The sequence below is a fragment of the Zeus faber genome, assembly GCF_960531495.2.
Source record: "Zeus faber genome assembly, chromosome: 5".
NCBI classification, from domain to species: domain Eukaryota; kingdom Metazoa; phylum Chordata; class Actinopteri; order Zeiformes; family Zeidae; genus Zeus; species Zeus faber.
Genome location: NC_137192.1, coordinates 14,650,957 through 14,667,117, shown reverse-complemented (window position 1 = coordinate 14,667,117; position 16,161 = coordinate 14,650,957). Strand labels below are relative to the sequence as shown.

General features: G+C 44.6%; 1 protein-coding gene across 1 annotated transcript; it reads left to right on the top strand.

Annotated features, from left to right (window-relative positions):
• Window positions 1–4,297: 4,297 nt before the first annotated feature.
• srsf3a (serine and arginine rich splicing factor 3a) lies at window positions 4,298–9,400 on the top strand. Its single transcript, XM_080000369.1, has 7 exons — window positions 4,298–4,409; window positions 5,115–5,158; window positions 5,259–5,466; window positions 5,581–5,715; window positions 7,868–7,906; window positions 8,613–8,699; window positions 8,782–9,400. Exons 2-7 carry the CDS (start codon window positions 5,152–5,154, stop codon window positions 8,807–8,809), a joined length of 504 nt encoding a protein of 167 aa, XP_079856495.1. The 5' UTR covers window positions 4,298–4,409; window positions 5,115–5,151; the 3' UTR covers window positions 8,810–9,400.
• The last annotated feature ends 6,761 nt before the right edge of the window (window positions 9,401–16,161 follow it).

The following is a 16,161-nucleotide window of genomic DNA, read 5'->3' as shown; positions in this document are numbered from 1 at the left end:
TCGCTCCTGGTTTGTTTGAGTGTGGCTGTATCCCTCAGGGAGCTATCAAAGATCTTCCCTAGGCTCTTGACTGGTCCACTTTACCTTTCTGCAGGACCAGAGACCAGGACTTGGCTGGCTTGAAACTCATCCTTGCCCATGAGATGATTCGTTCAAGCCCCTGAAGGAGCCATCTGCACCCAGGAACAGATGCTGCTGCCACCATAAGGTCGTCCATGAATGCTCTTATCGGGATCTGCCGAGTACCAGATCTAGACATGGGGCCTCGGCATTCCACCTCCGCTGATTTGACAATCATGTTCATGGCGAGTGAGAAGAGTGGCACTGAGATTGTACAGCCGGTGATTATGCCCTTCTCCGGCTGTTGCAAGTCCGATGTTGATGATCCTGAAGAGACTCTCAATCTGAAGTTGTTGTTATAGTGCAGAATGAGTTTTCGGATCGCCTCTGGCACATGGTGTCAGAGGCGATGTTTCTATGAGCTTGTGTGGAATGGATCCATAGGCGTTGGTTAGGTCCAGCCAGAGTGTTGCAAGGTCTCCTCTGCTTTCCCTTGCCTCTCAGATCAGCTGAGTCACTACCCCCGTGTGCTCTAGGAATCCAGGTACTCCTGGGACTCCACCCTCCTGTACTGAGGTGTCCACATGCCCGCTCTTTAGGAGAAACTCTGTTGACCGTTGGGACACAATCTTGAAGAAGATCTTCCCTTCGATGCAGAGCAGTGAGATAATACGGAACTGCTCGATGTTATTTGAGTTCTCTTCTTTTGGTATCCAGTGTGTGTGTGCGTGCGTGTGTGCGTGTGTGTGTGTGTGTGTGTGTGTGTGTGTGTGTGTGTGTGTGTGTGTGTGTGTGTGTGTGCGTGTGTGTGTGTGTGTGTGTGACACAATGTGGCGCATCTCTCTTTTGGAAGGACGTAACTGGAGATACAGTACTGTAAATGACCTATTGGAAATTGTGTGGATGTTTAGACTAAATCATATCTAACAATTAAAAATATTCTCAGATTGGTGTCCCAGAGACAAAATCTTATCAAATGATGTCTGTTCAAATCAAATTGAGGGTCCTCGATGCGGAAAAAATAGAAAGTTACTGATTTAGAGGAACCAGTAATGGAGTTTCATAATGACTGTCTTCATCAAAAATAGTGGAGCTTATAAACATTTTTTGTTGTTATGTTTCTCCTCAAATAATGGCCCTGCGCTACAACACCTACAATTTAAATCCCATTATAACAATAAGTTTAGTCACCACATCTAAGTTACTGTTATACAAAATTTAGAAATATATTCCATTGTGTTGGGTTTGTATTGATGAAAATCGCTTTTTTTTTAATTTGTTTATTAATATATACAAAAATAGTGCTTCCTCAATTGCACTTGGACTTGTGCAGTCCAATGCCCTAGACCTGGACAACAAAGCCACCATTTAGCTCCTACAAAAGGATTTATAACCCTATGGTCTGTTGTTCCATCATCATAAAATTATACTTCAGTTCCTTGGAGGTTGAACTACCACTTATGGGAAGGCACTGTAAGCGCGTTCTCCCACCAACCGAAACAAGTTGCCAACAGTGACAATGATATTAATTCAGGAGCTGGTTATGTAAGCTGGTATCATTTCCAGCTCCAGCAGGGACGTCTGCTAATGTAAACATGATTGAATTCCACAGGTAGAAGTGGTACGGAGGCTGGAAACACGATGTGCTTGTTAATTATAATGTAGACATAGCACAGGTGGGCGTGAAACTCTAAAACCACAGGGTTCTTTGCCTTGGGCAAGAATCTTCTGAAGACAACACAACGCGAGAAAAGAGTAAACCCCATTTTGTGAATATCATAAAAGGAACTATTGTGAAACCCCTTGGCTTGTATGTTTCCTCATTTGAAAGGTCTTTTTAAGTTGAACTATTACATATTGAACTGTGACAAGTTTCACAAATATCATGTGTGTTATTTGTTCTCCTTAAGAGAGAGCCAGTTACACAGTGTGTCGGAGGGAATTGTCATTCATGTACTCGTAGTACTCACAGTAAAATTACAAAGTTGTTCAATACTCCAGCAGGCCAATTTGATTTTAAAAATAGATATACAAAATAAACTTATTTTGTTGTTGAAGAAATAAAATTGAGTATGGCTATGATCATACCAACTGCAACCTGCCACTATCTTGAAAAATGAAAATATTTACAAACTATTGCTCCGAGCACTGGGCTTGTGGGCAGTTGTGAGAATGTGTCTGTCGAAATGACCATCTTAGTGTAACCAGAGGCACGAGCGAGAGTTCAGGGATAGAGTCAGCACATTCATCAGGAAGTGAAACAGAACAGAGTGTGCCGTACTAATCTGATCGGAAAACACTGCACCGAGTGGACCGCGCATAAAGAAAAGATGTCTGACTCAAGCGGCTGAACCCAGGATCCTCCGACAACGGCGGAAAAGCACCAAAACAAACAGTCTAATCACGTCAAGACGGCTGTGTTCTGCAGTGTAAAGGACACATGCTGGGGATATGAAAGAGACGCAGCCCCCCCCCCCCCCCCCCCCCCCCGCTCTCCTTCTCTCTCTAACATCTAACATGGGCCCTGTGACAAAAATAAAGCTGGACAACATAATGCTCTTTGTTTGTGTTGGAGGCATCGGTGTTACAGTACGTTCACTAGCGTAATCTTCTCCCTGATCCCTTTTATCCATGACCTCTTGACCTCTGAGGACGGGACTCTTTTAAAGCTAGAATCACAACTACAACCACATCGGAACAGTGATCTACACTCAATGACGTTTAATCGTGTTAACAATAATAATTAACAGCTCTAATACATAATTAAAGATGACACCCTTTTCCTTTTTTTTTTTCCAGTGAATGTACCAATACTCATTCCATTATATTGCAGCAAAGATATTTATAGCAAATTGTGCAACAGAGATTAATGGGAAAAGGGTGTGTGGCATTGCATGAGTTGCATTGCCATAGTAATTGTCATTATATCATTTAGAATCAAAGATTTGGTGTATTGAGAGTGAAATTACAGGACCTGGTCCCCTTTGACCTAATGTTACTCTACTCAAAGTTTAATATAAAACTAATGAGCTTATAACACTAATGCATCTAAAATAGGTGGGACGTTTGAAAATGACCATTAACTCACAAAGAGAGTGAGTTTTTCTGGATATTTCCCCATACTGTGTACACCTATTGCTATCTAGTCGTTTTTGTGTACATTACTTGATGACCTGTTTTACCAATTATAGAAAGTGATTTCAGTAAAAAATGTTTGATATTAAATGATAATAATATTGATTAATAATAGTCAGAAAAAGTAAAACATTCAATTTACTGCAGTTAATTGGCAAGCAGATTTATTTTGATCTGCCTTGCCAATTCTACTTTAGAATTGAATCACAGTAACTCTATGTCTGATTATTTAGGTTATTACCTGTAATAAGGATGCTTGCAGCTTTGTTCACCAATATGGCCACTAGTATGTAAGAGTGCTCTAAACACACTTTGCTTAAATGAGCGGGCAAAAGCATTTCCTTGCTGGTTTGGCTCATCATGCAGAGGTTAATAGAGGTCCATCATAGTGGAAAAAAATTCGACCTTCATCCTGCCATTAGATAGCAAGAAGGTCCTGGGGTTCGATTCCCGCCTGGGGCGCTGTTGGCACCGTGCTCCGGCGGGTTATCTCCCAAACAGGAGCCTTTCTGTGTGGAGTTTGCATGTTCTCCCCGTGCTCACATGGGGTTTCCTCCACCTCACGTCAGTAAGGACCCCCCTCAAAAACATGCACACGTCATCGTCTGACCAGCGATGGACACTCATCACCTGGTCCCCGGGCGCGTCCACGTACGCTGCCCACTGCTCCTGGCTGTGGCCCCGGAGGGAGGACAGGCCAGGATGGGTTAAATGCAGAGGAACCATTTCACCGGCCACCATCCAAAGCATGTGCACGTGTGTGTGTGTGTGTGTGCAAGCACGTGTTGTAGTGTGGTGTGTGGTGTGACAAATAAAGACTGTTTCTCCTCTTCTTTCTTCTTCTCTTCTACTACCGCACAATAGCACCAACTTGAAACTGTCCGTCTATCTATCGATTTTTTTTTGAGGTTAATGCCGGTCCCAAGGATGTAAATAGAATATATAGATATAGACGTCTCTATACATACATACATACATTTGCACATACAGCTTGTGTTCTTTTTACACGTCACAGGTTTTCCCCCAACACGCGGTGGCGATGCTCTCACTCCATCGAGAGAGGGCGCTGTGCTCCGGCGCACTCACTTCCAGGGCTCGAAGAAGAGGAAGGAGCCGCGGCAGGAAGCTGATAAGGAGAGCGCGCGCCCCTCCTCTCCGCGTCCGCGTCCAGAACAATCGCCTCGCGCCGCTTCGCCCTCGCCCGCCGACCGCAGGTAAAACGTCCGATTTTGAGCCGAATGAGGGTCAAAATAACCAGCACAGCGCACAACTAAGCAACACGGCGGAGCTTTTTTTGGGGGTTATTTTATTTTTTATTTTTTGCTTCGCGGCTAAAGTGAATCCGACATGAGCTCTTTGTTTTGTGTTATGTCGTTCGGGGCCTGTGGGGCCTGCGCCGCACCGACGCGCCGCCATTGTCGTTTTTTTTTTTTTTTTTTTGCGTTAGCTGAAATTTTAGCATAAAAAAATGTGCCCCGCGCTGGTAGTTAGCGAGATAATATCTATTTCATTTGGTCGAATCGATTACATTTAAAGTGTGATGCAATAATGCCGGCCGGATAAGCGGTTTAATAACAGTGTTTTAGCCCTAAATAGCTACTGCTAGCTGCCTCCTTAGCCCGCGGTATCGCATAAATGCTAATGCCGATGTGTAATATGAGCATCAGTCGACGCCGAGTGAAAATAAATGTTTACCCCAAACCTTTACCCGTCTTAAAACTTAAACATCCGTGGGGATGGAAAAAAATAAGTACAACAGTGGAAGGCCTAGTCCAAAGAAACGAGAAAAAAAATTTCGCTCTGCGTTTTAGTCTTTCCTCATTTGTATGAACACGTTGTAATTGTGAAGTCGTTTTTTGTTTTTTTTCCTACGTTACTGCCTTTGCTGAAGTTTAACCTTAATTTCCCCCTCCTCCTAGGAAAGTCTTGCACTCCGAGTTCCGTGGACAAGTTAAAATGGGAGGTATGTTGGAGTTCAATCTCATGCTATTTCAAATGTGCTTGATATCAAGGCATAATAGTGCACATTGCGCCTCATACGTCCTTCTCTTTCTTTCTCTCAGATCCTTCTCTTCGAGACTGTCCACTAGACTGCAAGGTTTATGTTGGGAACTTAGGCAACAATGGGAACAAGACTGAGCTGGAGAGGGCTTTTGGGTATTACGGCCCGCTCAGGAGTGTGTGGGTTGCAAGGAACCCCCCCGGCTTTGCTTTTGTCGAGTTTGAAGATCCCAGGGATGCAACTGATGCAGTGAGAGAACTGGACGGAAGGTAACTAATGTATTTAAGCTGGAAGCTCATAATGTGTAAATTTAATTTTTAGGTTTTTTTTAAATCTTTGCATTTCCACTGATTGTTTTTTGTTATTTATTTTTTTTTTTTTAGGAATATGTGTGGCTGTAGAGTGCGTGTTGAATTATCCAACGGAGAAAAGCGCTCAAGGAGCCGTGGACCTCCGCCATCCTGGAGCAGACGCCCCCGAGATGACTACAGGCGCCGCAGCCCTCCTGTTAGACGCAGGTAGGTATCTTGCACTGAAAGTTTATGTAAAAATGTCATGATGAAGAATGAATCACATTCACTAAACCCTGAATTATTGGTGGTTTCGATTAGTGGGACACCAATTTAAATTCTTGTTCAGTGTTGAATTTTGAGAAACATTGGACATTAATTCTGCCAAATTATCCTTTTCTTTCCTATATTTTCAGGCAACTATTTTGGTGCCTGAAAATGTGATGCCTCTCTAGCTTTAATCAAAGTTTCCTATCCTGGAACTGTATAAATCAATCAACCTCCCCGATTTGGGTGCGAAAAATTTATTTTCCAGCCTACTCTTGCTGGATTTGTCAACTTTTAAAGCCATGGGGAGAAAGATGACCATCTTCAATTGGCTGCTAGATTAAACCAAAAATTATATATATATATATATAAGTGCAGATCAGGCTCATTATCAGCTTTCAAAGCTTCCCTAGATTTTGAATGTCACTAATCTGCTGTGAAGGTAAAAAAAAACAACAAAATATTGTAATATTTAACTGGAGCTATAGAGAACGATTTTTGTATTTAAAGTAGCCTTTTCTTTCTTTGTGTTGTAAGCAAAGTCAGGGAAAGCCATCACAATTTTTCAGGGAAACTTGTCATTATATTTGTATATATTTTTGAAAATGCGACTGTTCCGCTAAAGTGATGTCACTGAAGTGTGAAGCGCTTTTTGTGGCCTTTAATTCAGTACTTGGTCAAAAAGTGGTATGAGGCAATCATGAGACTTACTTTCTACGCATGTAAATTTTGTTTTATTTCAATTCAGCTGCCATCTATATTAATAAAACTGAACCCCATTGCAGAGTCACCACCACGCTTCTCACCACCCCCTGAGTCAGTCAACTAGTCTTCTTTCAGCATCATGTGACTGCTGACCAGCGTGCCCCAATCAGCCTGGCTGTATTTTCACCAGGCGTGCCGCCAGTCGCCAGGTTGCTCCAACCTTTCGGTTCCTGAGCATGCAGTTCCCAGCATCCTCCTCTTCCTCCTCCAACCTAAACTCGGTCAACAGCGGCCCACCTCACATTATCGACCAATCGGCATCTTTACGTTTTCTATTCCGAATACTTCTACCTACGGGAACAGCCCATGGCTTACACCCCCCAAAAGGCAGGGAAAATCTACAGCTATCCCCTCCAACCAGCCAACCAAGCAACTTCATATCTCCAACATTCGCATCATGTGGCAAATCCTCTCTACAATTCGACCTCCCTCACCTTCAGTCTGGCCTCCTTGCGTCATTTCTATCTTGTCCCAATCCCCCAAAATAGTAAGTTGCTTTTATCCTGCTCTTTGTAGTTTTAAATGCTTAATTTAGCTTTGAAACTGCTTGACCAGTTTCCTTCGGCAGTTATTCCATTCATTCTACAAGATTTTTTTAAAAGTCCCTCCCATAGTTTAAAGCTTAAATCATCTTGAGCTTAAACTGTGGCCATTAAACTTTTGACTGCTAATATTTGGCTACAGCAGAAAGAGAAAACATCGAATAGTACGATTTTTCTCAAGTGCACTATGTACTCGTGCCAAAGGCTTTCATGGCTCGGCATTAAGTTCTCTTCGAGTTTTCTCACAATAGATTCAAGTGGAGATGACTGCTACAGCTTAAATGAGAAGTAAAATCACAAGTTCTTAATTTCTTTGTCTCTCAGTCCAGTTGGTACTTTCAATCCTTTTTACTCAAAATTTTAAACCATTAGAGTAGCAGTGTGTGTGCTGATTTGTGCCTCAACTAGTCATTTCAACTAGTCTCCACCCAATTTTGTAATATCTAGTAAAGAGATTAGCCTTAAAATGCTAATTCCGTGTTTTTGTTTTTTCAGTCTGCACCGGGCAGCTTTCTATTTAGTGGTTGGCCTACACAAGTCTTAATGTCGAGCCCTGATTTTCTTATTTTTTTCCTTCCCGCTTTTATCCAATCTGGTTCCATGATTGGTGTTAAACAAAATTTCCATTTTCCAGAGTTTAATGGGTTTGTCATAATGCAGGCGAACCTGCTTTAAGCTGTCAATATGGTTTGATTTGGAACCTTATTATCTCAAGGTTGGAGACCGCCAACGGTTTTCCATATAATGACGGGAACAAACTCTTATTCCCAAAATCCTATTCTTTTGTCACCTACGTTTTTACATAGATCACCAAGGAGGAGGAGCTTCAGCCGCAGTCACAGCAGGTAAACCTTTTCACTCTATACGTTTCCTCAGCAGGTTGATCTTTGTTCTCCCTAACCGCGTTCTTTAAAGCACATTCACAGATTTTGAACTATTTATTTTCTCCATCCACTTTATATTTTTAAATCACTTTTTTTTAATCGTAGTCAATGCAGTGCATATTAGGGCCATTACAATCTTTGGGTGACTATTGTCATACAAATAATTGCAATTAACTATTGCTATTATTCCTCTATCATGATGTAGACTTGTCATTACAAGTCTATTGACATTGGAACGTAAACATTTATACTGCTGACATCATGCGCTAACCAAGGGAAACTGACTTGAATACACATCAAATTCTTATTTATTGTTGAATTTCTAACATGGTTTAAATTTCCCTTTTACACTTGGCTCGAAAAAGTCATTGTGAAATTTTAACAATTCCACAATGTTAATGGAAGCTCAAATAACTACAATCGGGTACTTACAGGCACTAATAATTATGGCAGTGCTTGTTCATGTCATTCCATCCATTTTGAGTGGATTGTGGGGGGGGGGGGGATAGCCATTTAATCACACTATTTACATATCAGTTGACCGCTTTGGGGACATTTAGGTTCCAGTGTGAGATTTGACTTTGTTGTTGGTTGGCACGTTAAACTTACATTTGGTGAAAGGTCTCATCTCAGTTTTTCAGTTTAGTTGATGGATTTTATTACACAGGTCTGCTTCAAGAGACAGGCGAAGAGACAGGTCTCTGTCCAGGGAAAGGAACCATAAGCCCTCAAGATCCTTCTCAAGGTCAAGGAGGTAAGTGTGTAAAACAAGGCTTTCATTTTTATATATATATTCATTCAATTTTGATATTTAACCAAACAAATCTGTTTTGCAGTCGCTCCAGGTCTAACGAGAGAAAGTGAAGACATCAAAGGAAAGTCCAGTTCCACGATGTTATGGTTATAAAAATGTAAACTTTTTATACAAACCTGTCTTTTTTTTTTTTTTTTAAGAAATAGTTTGTTTTTAGGGCACCATCAAGACGTCCTCTTGGGGTAAAATATCCTGTTAACGATCTGTTGAATTAATAAAGCGTTTATGTACTTTTTTTTTTTATTTTTAACAATGAGTGGTACCAAATTCCTCCAATTCAAATTTTTTTTTTTTTTTTTTTAATCCTCAAACATTGCAAATAATATGTTGTTGTTGTCTTGCATGTTGCAATGGGATACTGGGGTTTGTTTTATTTTGTTTGCATTTTAGTTTAACTGTTTTCAATTAAAGGTTATTTTGTGTTTTTTAAATTGTTTCTGGATTTATTTGATTCAGTGCTTCATATAACACTGTAAAATGGTCTGAACATAAGCATATGGATTATACATTGATACAAGTTCAGTTAAGCTGCAGTTATGTCTCATTATGTACATGCTTTATCAATGGTTTTGATTTAATAGTTGTGTCAGTGTTGTGAGAGTCATTCAAAAGATTGTTCAATAAAATTTCAGTGACCTTTCTTCCATGTGTCCTGCAAGTTGTAATACTTGAATATAGCTCTTTAAGTCTCGGCGGTGACTAAAGGGAAGTACGTGCAGAGAAGGAAGATGAACTTGTCATGGGAAATATGAGGATGTGTGTGTGTGTGTGTGTGCAACCACACAGGAAATCACTAGTTGCAAGAAATTTCTCCAATGTGCAAAGTGACTTTGCTGAAGTGCCAGTGCAGCGTTGATCTATAGCAGTTTGCCAGCTATCGTGATCCTGGTGATTTAATCAGCCAGCATTTATTCATATCAGTAAGTACTATATGCTCATCTTCCACATCTTGCTGGAACACTTTGAAATTTTGGTTAGGAGTGGCAACAGATTTGGTTTTAAGGTTATGACTACTGCTTGCTGTTATGCTTATGATTAAAAAAAACAAGTTTGCGGTGTGATGGCTTGCATTAGTTTCAAAAGGTTACCACCTCAGCAGAGTAGGCTTAAGTAGCCTATAGTTGAAACTTGAATGTACTTCATTTGTAATGGGTAAGTCTTGATGATTTATTTTCGCATTTGTTTTATGTTTACATTTAGGTTAGAGGAATAAGATGTCAAATCAGAAATCAAGGAAAATAAAAATTGGCTCATCAAGACGGCATATAAGAATGCAGAAGTCTAACCCTGAGGACGAAAATGTGACAGAACATGATCCTACAACTGACCCGGCTAAACTTGATGATTCTGAATTTGGAGTGGAACATCTTCCTTCATCAGAGGTCAGGGAGAACAGAAGAAAGCTCGGGTCGAGCCGTAGAAATAAACTACAGCATCGTTTCAGGGATAGTAATGAAGAGCCAGAAGACCATGCCAGTCAAGCTGCTTTGGACATTTCTAGCACTGTTGAAATGAAATCACACATGGCACGGGATGTTCTTAGAGATGAAGGAAATCTTAACAAGAAAGAAAACATCGGGATAATGGCAGAGTCTAATGAGCTTACAGAATGTGAGGGTGAAAAATGTGTGCAGGAAAGTGGGATTTTGCCTGTTGAGGAAAAAATTCAAGAACTGTGTCAAGGAACTGAGAGTGATAAAGCTGATACCGGAAGGGAGAGTTTTGGAATGGAGGTTTCCAATTTATGCAAATCAACAGAACTTGTTTCTGAAGGAAAGGACACAATTCACACTTTCCAGGGGGAAGATAATCAGGTTAAAAATACCAACATTCAAGGTGGTATCTCCCAGCCATCTAGTTTTTCTCTTGTTTGTTCTTCATCAGATCAACGCTCAAGTTACCAAGCAAGGTCTAGGGAAATGCCCGAAGCAGCAACTCATAATGTGCAAGCTACGGTTGAGACAGGCAATGAGGAAAGGGAAGTGACGATGCATTTATTGACACAAGATGGAAACCAACAAGTACATTTGTTGAGTCAAACATTAATCAAATTAGAGAACACAGATGGTCCTACGGCCCTGGATATCATTCCTGAAAATTCTTGTCCTCAAGAAAACACTGATCCGGAATTTGGTTTGGATGAATCTGATAAGGCGATGGATGGAGAGGTAAAGCGCCTGCAAATAAATGAATCACATTCAATCCATTACACCTCTAACTGTGAGTTAAGTGATGAACCACAGCAGTCTGAGACATATTTCAACACTCGTCAGCGTCCAACCAAGACAGACATTTTAAATCTTGACAACAAACTGGAAACAGAACCTACAATGCCAGCCACTCAAGAGGTTTCAAACAGGATAAATAAAAACAAAGATTTCACACGTCAGGGGGAAGAAATACACCTGTTGGAATCACAAACTGAGGTGAAACCACGGTCTGTAGTGGAACCACTGTCTGCAGCGGAATCTCAGTCTTCAATGGAATTAAATTCTGAACTGGAATTACATTCTGAAGTAGAACCACAGTTCACAGTGGATCCACTGCCTGTATTAGAACCATGGTCTGAGGCAGAACCACAGTCTGAAATGGAACCACAGTTTGAAGAGGAACCACTGCCTGTATTGGAACCACAGTCGGAGGCGGAACCACAGTGCGGAGTGGAACCACAGCCTGAACCTCAGTCTGGAGTGGAACCACAGCCTGAAGTGGAACCACAGTCCGAAGTGGAACCACAGCCTGAACCACATTCTGGAGTGGAACCACAGCCTGGAGTGGAACCACAGCCCGAAGTGGAACCACAGCCTGAAGTGCAGCCACAGCCCAAAGTGGAACCACAGCCTGAAGTGGAACCACAGTCCGAAGTGGAACCACAGCCTGAAGCAGAACCACAGCATGAAGTGGAACCACAGCATGAAGTGCAACCACAGCCCGAAGTGGAACCACAGCCTGAAGCGGAACCACAGCATGAAGCGGAACCACAGCATGAAGCAGAACCACAGCATGAAGTGGAACCACAGCATGAAGTGCAACCACAGCCTGAAGCAGAACCACAGCATGAAGTGGAACCACAGCATGAAGTTCAACCACAGCCCGAAGTGGAACCACAGCCTGAAGCGGAACCACAGCATGAAGCGGAACCACAGCATGAAGTGCAACCACAGCCCGAAGTGGAGCCACAGCCCAAAGTGGAACCACAGCCTGAACCACAGTCTGGAGTGGAACCACAGCCCAAAGTGGAACCACAGCCTGAAGTGCAGCCACAGCCCAAAGTGGAACCACAGCCTGAAGCAGAACCACAGCATGAAGTGGAACCACAGCCCGAAGTGGAGCCACATCCCGAAGTGCAACCACAGCATGAAGTGGAACCACAGCATGAAGTGCAACCACAGCCCGAAGTGGAGCCACAGCCCAAAGTGGAACCACAGCCTGAACCACAGTCTGGAGTGGAACCACAGCCCAAAGTGGAACCACAGCCTGAAGTGCAGCCACAGCCCAAAGTGGAACCACAGCCTGAAGCAGAACCACAGCATGAAGTGGAACCACAGCATGAAGTGCAACCACAGCCCAAAGTGGAGCCACATCCCGAAGTGCAACCACAGCATGAAGTGGAACCACAGCATGAAGTGCAACCACAGCCCGAAGTGGAGCCACAGCCCGAAGTGGAACCACAGCCTGAACCACAGTCTGGAGTGGAACCACAGCCCGAAGTGGAACCACAGCCTGAAGTGCAGCCACAGCCCAAAGTGGAACCACAGCCTGAAGTGGAACCACAGTCCGAAGTGGAACCACAGCCTGAAGCAGAACCACAGCATGAAGTGGAACCACAGCATGAAGTGCAACCAGAGCCCGAAGTGGAGCCACAGCCCGAAGTGGAACCACAGCCTGAAGCGGAACCACAGCATGAAGTGGAACCACAGCATGAAGTGCAACCACAGCCCCAAGTGGAGCCACAGCCCGAAGTGCAACCACAGCCTGAAACAGAACCACAGCCTGAACCACTGCTTGATGTGGAACCACAGCCTGAAGCAGAACCACAGCCTGAACCACAGTCTGATGTGGAACCACAGCCTGAAGCAGAACCACAGCCTGAACCACAGCTTGATGTGGAACCACAGCCTGAACCACAGCCTGATGTGGAACCACAGCCTGAAGCAGAACCACAGCCTGAACCACAGCCTGATGTGGAACCACAGTCTGGAGTGGCACCACAGCCTGAAGTGGAACCACAGTCCGAAATGGAACCACAGTCCGGAATGGAACCACAGTCCGGAATGGAACCACAGCATGAAATGGAAGCTCAGCCCAAAGTGCAACCTCAGCCCGAAGTGGAACCACAGCCCGAAGCGGAACCACAGCATGAAGTAGAACCACAGTTCGAAGTGGAACCAAAGTCCGAAGTGGAACCAAAGTCCGAAGTGGAACACCAGCCTGAAGCGGAACCGCAGCCAGTAGTGGAACTACAGTCGGAAATGCAACCACAGCCCGAAGTGGAACCACAGTCTAAAGTGGAACCAAAGTCCGAAGTGGAACCACAGCCTGAAACAGAACCACAGCCCGAAGTGCAACCACAGCCCAAAATGGAACCACAGCATGAAGTGGAACCACAGCCCGAAGTGCAAACCCAACGAGGGATTGCGGGCAGACCAAATCACAAAGATTCTGACGAAAATCCGCAGATGAACTCAGGCAGGAGGAGGAGGAAAATGGGTTCCACCCGCAGGTCTCTGCTGAGCCGGATAAAAGAGAAAGACGCAGAGAGCGAAGACGAAACGTCAGAAACTGGCTTTCGTGCAGAAGTCGAACTAAGGAGTAAGGAGCCATTCACAGCAGATTTGAAAGTACAACCTCGTGCGGAGTTGACGGAGAGGGAAACGAATCGAGCTGCGATGGACACAACAAATAAATCGTCTAACGTGGAAGAAATCACCACCGAAAAGAAGGATTTCATGCAAATGTGTAGCGACATTCAGCCACGATCCATCAACCGCGATGATAAATCGGAAGTGGGCGAAGAGGTTGCGTCGATGGGAGATGTCGGTGGCTTATCCGTGATCGCCAGTGAAGCAGTAGATTGTGACCAGATCACGGACACAGAGCTCAACTCCTGTGAAGAGCGAAAAACGAACCCGTTACAAGGACGTGCACTCGGTGAAAAAGAGGATGTAACAGAGAAGGAGACTGACGAGAGGGATGACGTCACGGAGAACGTGGAAGATGTCAAAACGTCGGTGAAAAGCATGTGCGCAAACAGCCGCGGGGTCGCAGAGGATCGGGAGCGCTGTCGGGCACGAGGTTCCGATGTGACGGTCCTCACTCAAAATGAGGTTGCCCCCCAAAGGAATGATGTTAGCAATGCAGTGCTGGTTGTTCCTGCCTCAGACATGGGGAGTAGTCGTGTAAATACCAACAATATAGACCCCTCTGTGGATTCTTCTGGGTTTGATCGAACTGACAATGCTCAAATCACCTCCACTGTCATTCAAAACACAAGTTCTGTGGAATATCAGCTGTCATCACAGAGCCCCTCAAATAGGGGGAGCTACCTCATAAATGACACAAATACACCGGATGGCAGCAGGGAGACGGACTCCTGTGATGGCACTACAAGAATCTCGGTTGAGGGAAATACAGCAAAAGACGAAGACATGGAAAGATATTCGGTTTTAAAACCCAGGGACACGCGTGAGGTTGACGCCCAAACTGTGACAACGGCTAAAGACGGCAAACAGGTGGAGGCAGGAAATGACATTGTGCCGACTGGGACTGAAGAACCAAACGCGATAAGTGAAGAGTCACACAATTCAAGTGAATATGAAAAGAAAACTGGAGACGGCAATCCTGGAAACAGGAGACGGAAGTTGGGCTCCACTCGGGGGACTCTCAGAAAAATAACACAGGAAAAGGAGAGTTCTCAGGGCAAACAGGTTGATAACAAGTCGCCAGAGGCCGCAAAGGACATGAGCGGCGTCACAGCTACCGAAAGTCTGTCGCCTGTAAAAGAAGACGAGTCAGCAAATGAAAAGGAGCTCAAAGAGGCTGAATCCGAGCGGGTGAGAGGAGCGACGGAGAGCAGCCGCGAGCCCGGGCCCTCGCCCGAGACCTGGGGGCCGAGGGAGAGCGGCCCCGCTGCTCCTGGAGAAGCAGGACCCCCGGAGCAGCACTGCACCTCCAAACCAGACGCGTCCCCCGAAAGACATCCGGCCTCCGGCTACGAAGTCGAGGGGAGAAGACGGAGAAAAATGGGCTCGAACCGCAAGTCACGTGGACGCAGTAACCACGGCGACCGGACTGAGAGGGAGGACAACGCGGGCCACGGAGAATGGAAGGAGGTGGAGGGTGCCACCGGGACGCTCCAGGAGTCTTTAGATTTGGACAAACAAGCGAAGGTAAGACAACTATAACTAGATGAAACAATTGTAAATGTGTGTGTGTGTGGTGTATCGCAACCCTAAATGTGCACCAAGCCTCTTAGAAGGTTTCGATTCGATTCCCGTCTGGGGCGCTGTTGGCACCGTGCTCCGGCGGGTTATCCCCCAAATAGGAGCCTTTCTGTGTGGAGTTTGCATGTTCACCCCGTGCTCACATGGGGTTTCCTCCACCTAACGTCAGTAAGGACCCCCACCAAAAACATGCACACATCATCGTCTGACCAGCTATGGACACTCGTCACCAGGTCCCCGGGCGCGTCGACGAATGCTGCCCACTGCTCCTGGCTGCCCTCCCCGGAGGAAGGACAAGCCAGGATGGGTCAAATGCAGAGGCCTCATTTCACCGTCCACCATCCAAAAGCATGTGCATGTGTGTGTGTGTGTGCATGTGTTGTAGTGTGGTGTATTGCGTGACAATTAAAGATTCTTCTTCTTCTTCTTCTTCTTCTTCTCTTAAAACACATGTTGTTGTTTACTTTTAAGTTGTTCCTTGTTTTTCTTTGTTTGTTTGTTTGCCTTTCGCAGGTTTCCACCTCATCCGACGCCGGCGTGGGAGCGCACCCCAGACCCGCAGACATTCTCAGGCAAGTCAAAGAGGAACATCGATGTCACTCGGGTGAAATATGTTGTTTTGAAGGCACGTGCCTGCTTTGATATTTTAGAAATTCGCTCTGGGGAAATTCGCTCTGGGGCTATTTTAATGCGCTGTCTCGTCAACAGCCGGCCGGTCTCCGAAGGGCTGACACCGGTTCAGCTCCCGGCGCTCCACTCAAACCCGCCGGTTCAAAAAGAGAGACACGTGAAACCTCCTTTGGGTGAGTTTGTATTCATGGATGGAATCGACACAGACGGCAGAGCGCCAGAGTTGGTTCATGATTAAGCGAATTCAAGAGAGGATCTTTGATCAGGATGGTTAAAAATACATATTTCAGGGTAGCACATGGGAATGGCGGATAGTTGAGGTTACCAAA

Excerpts from the sequence above, each read along its gene's own strand:
- srsf3a (XM_080000369.1), top strand. Across the intron at positions 5,716-7,867 it reads AGCCCTCCTGTTAGACGCAG|ATCACCAAGGAGGAGGAGCT; the intron begins GTAGGTATCTTG and ends GTTTTTACATAG. Across the intron at positions 7,907-8,612 it reads TTCAGCCGCAGTCACAGCAG|GTCTGCTTCAAGAGACAGGC; the intron begins GTAAACCTTTTC and ends TTTATTACACAG.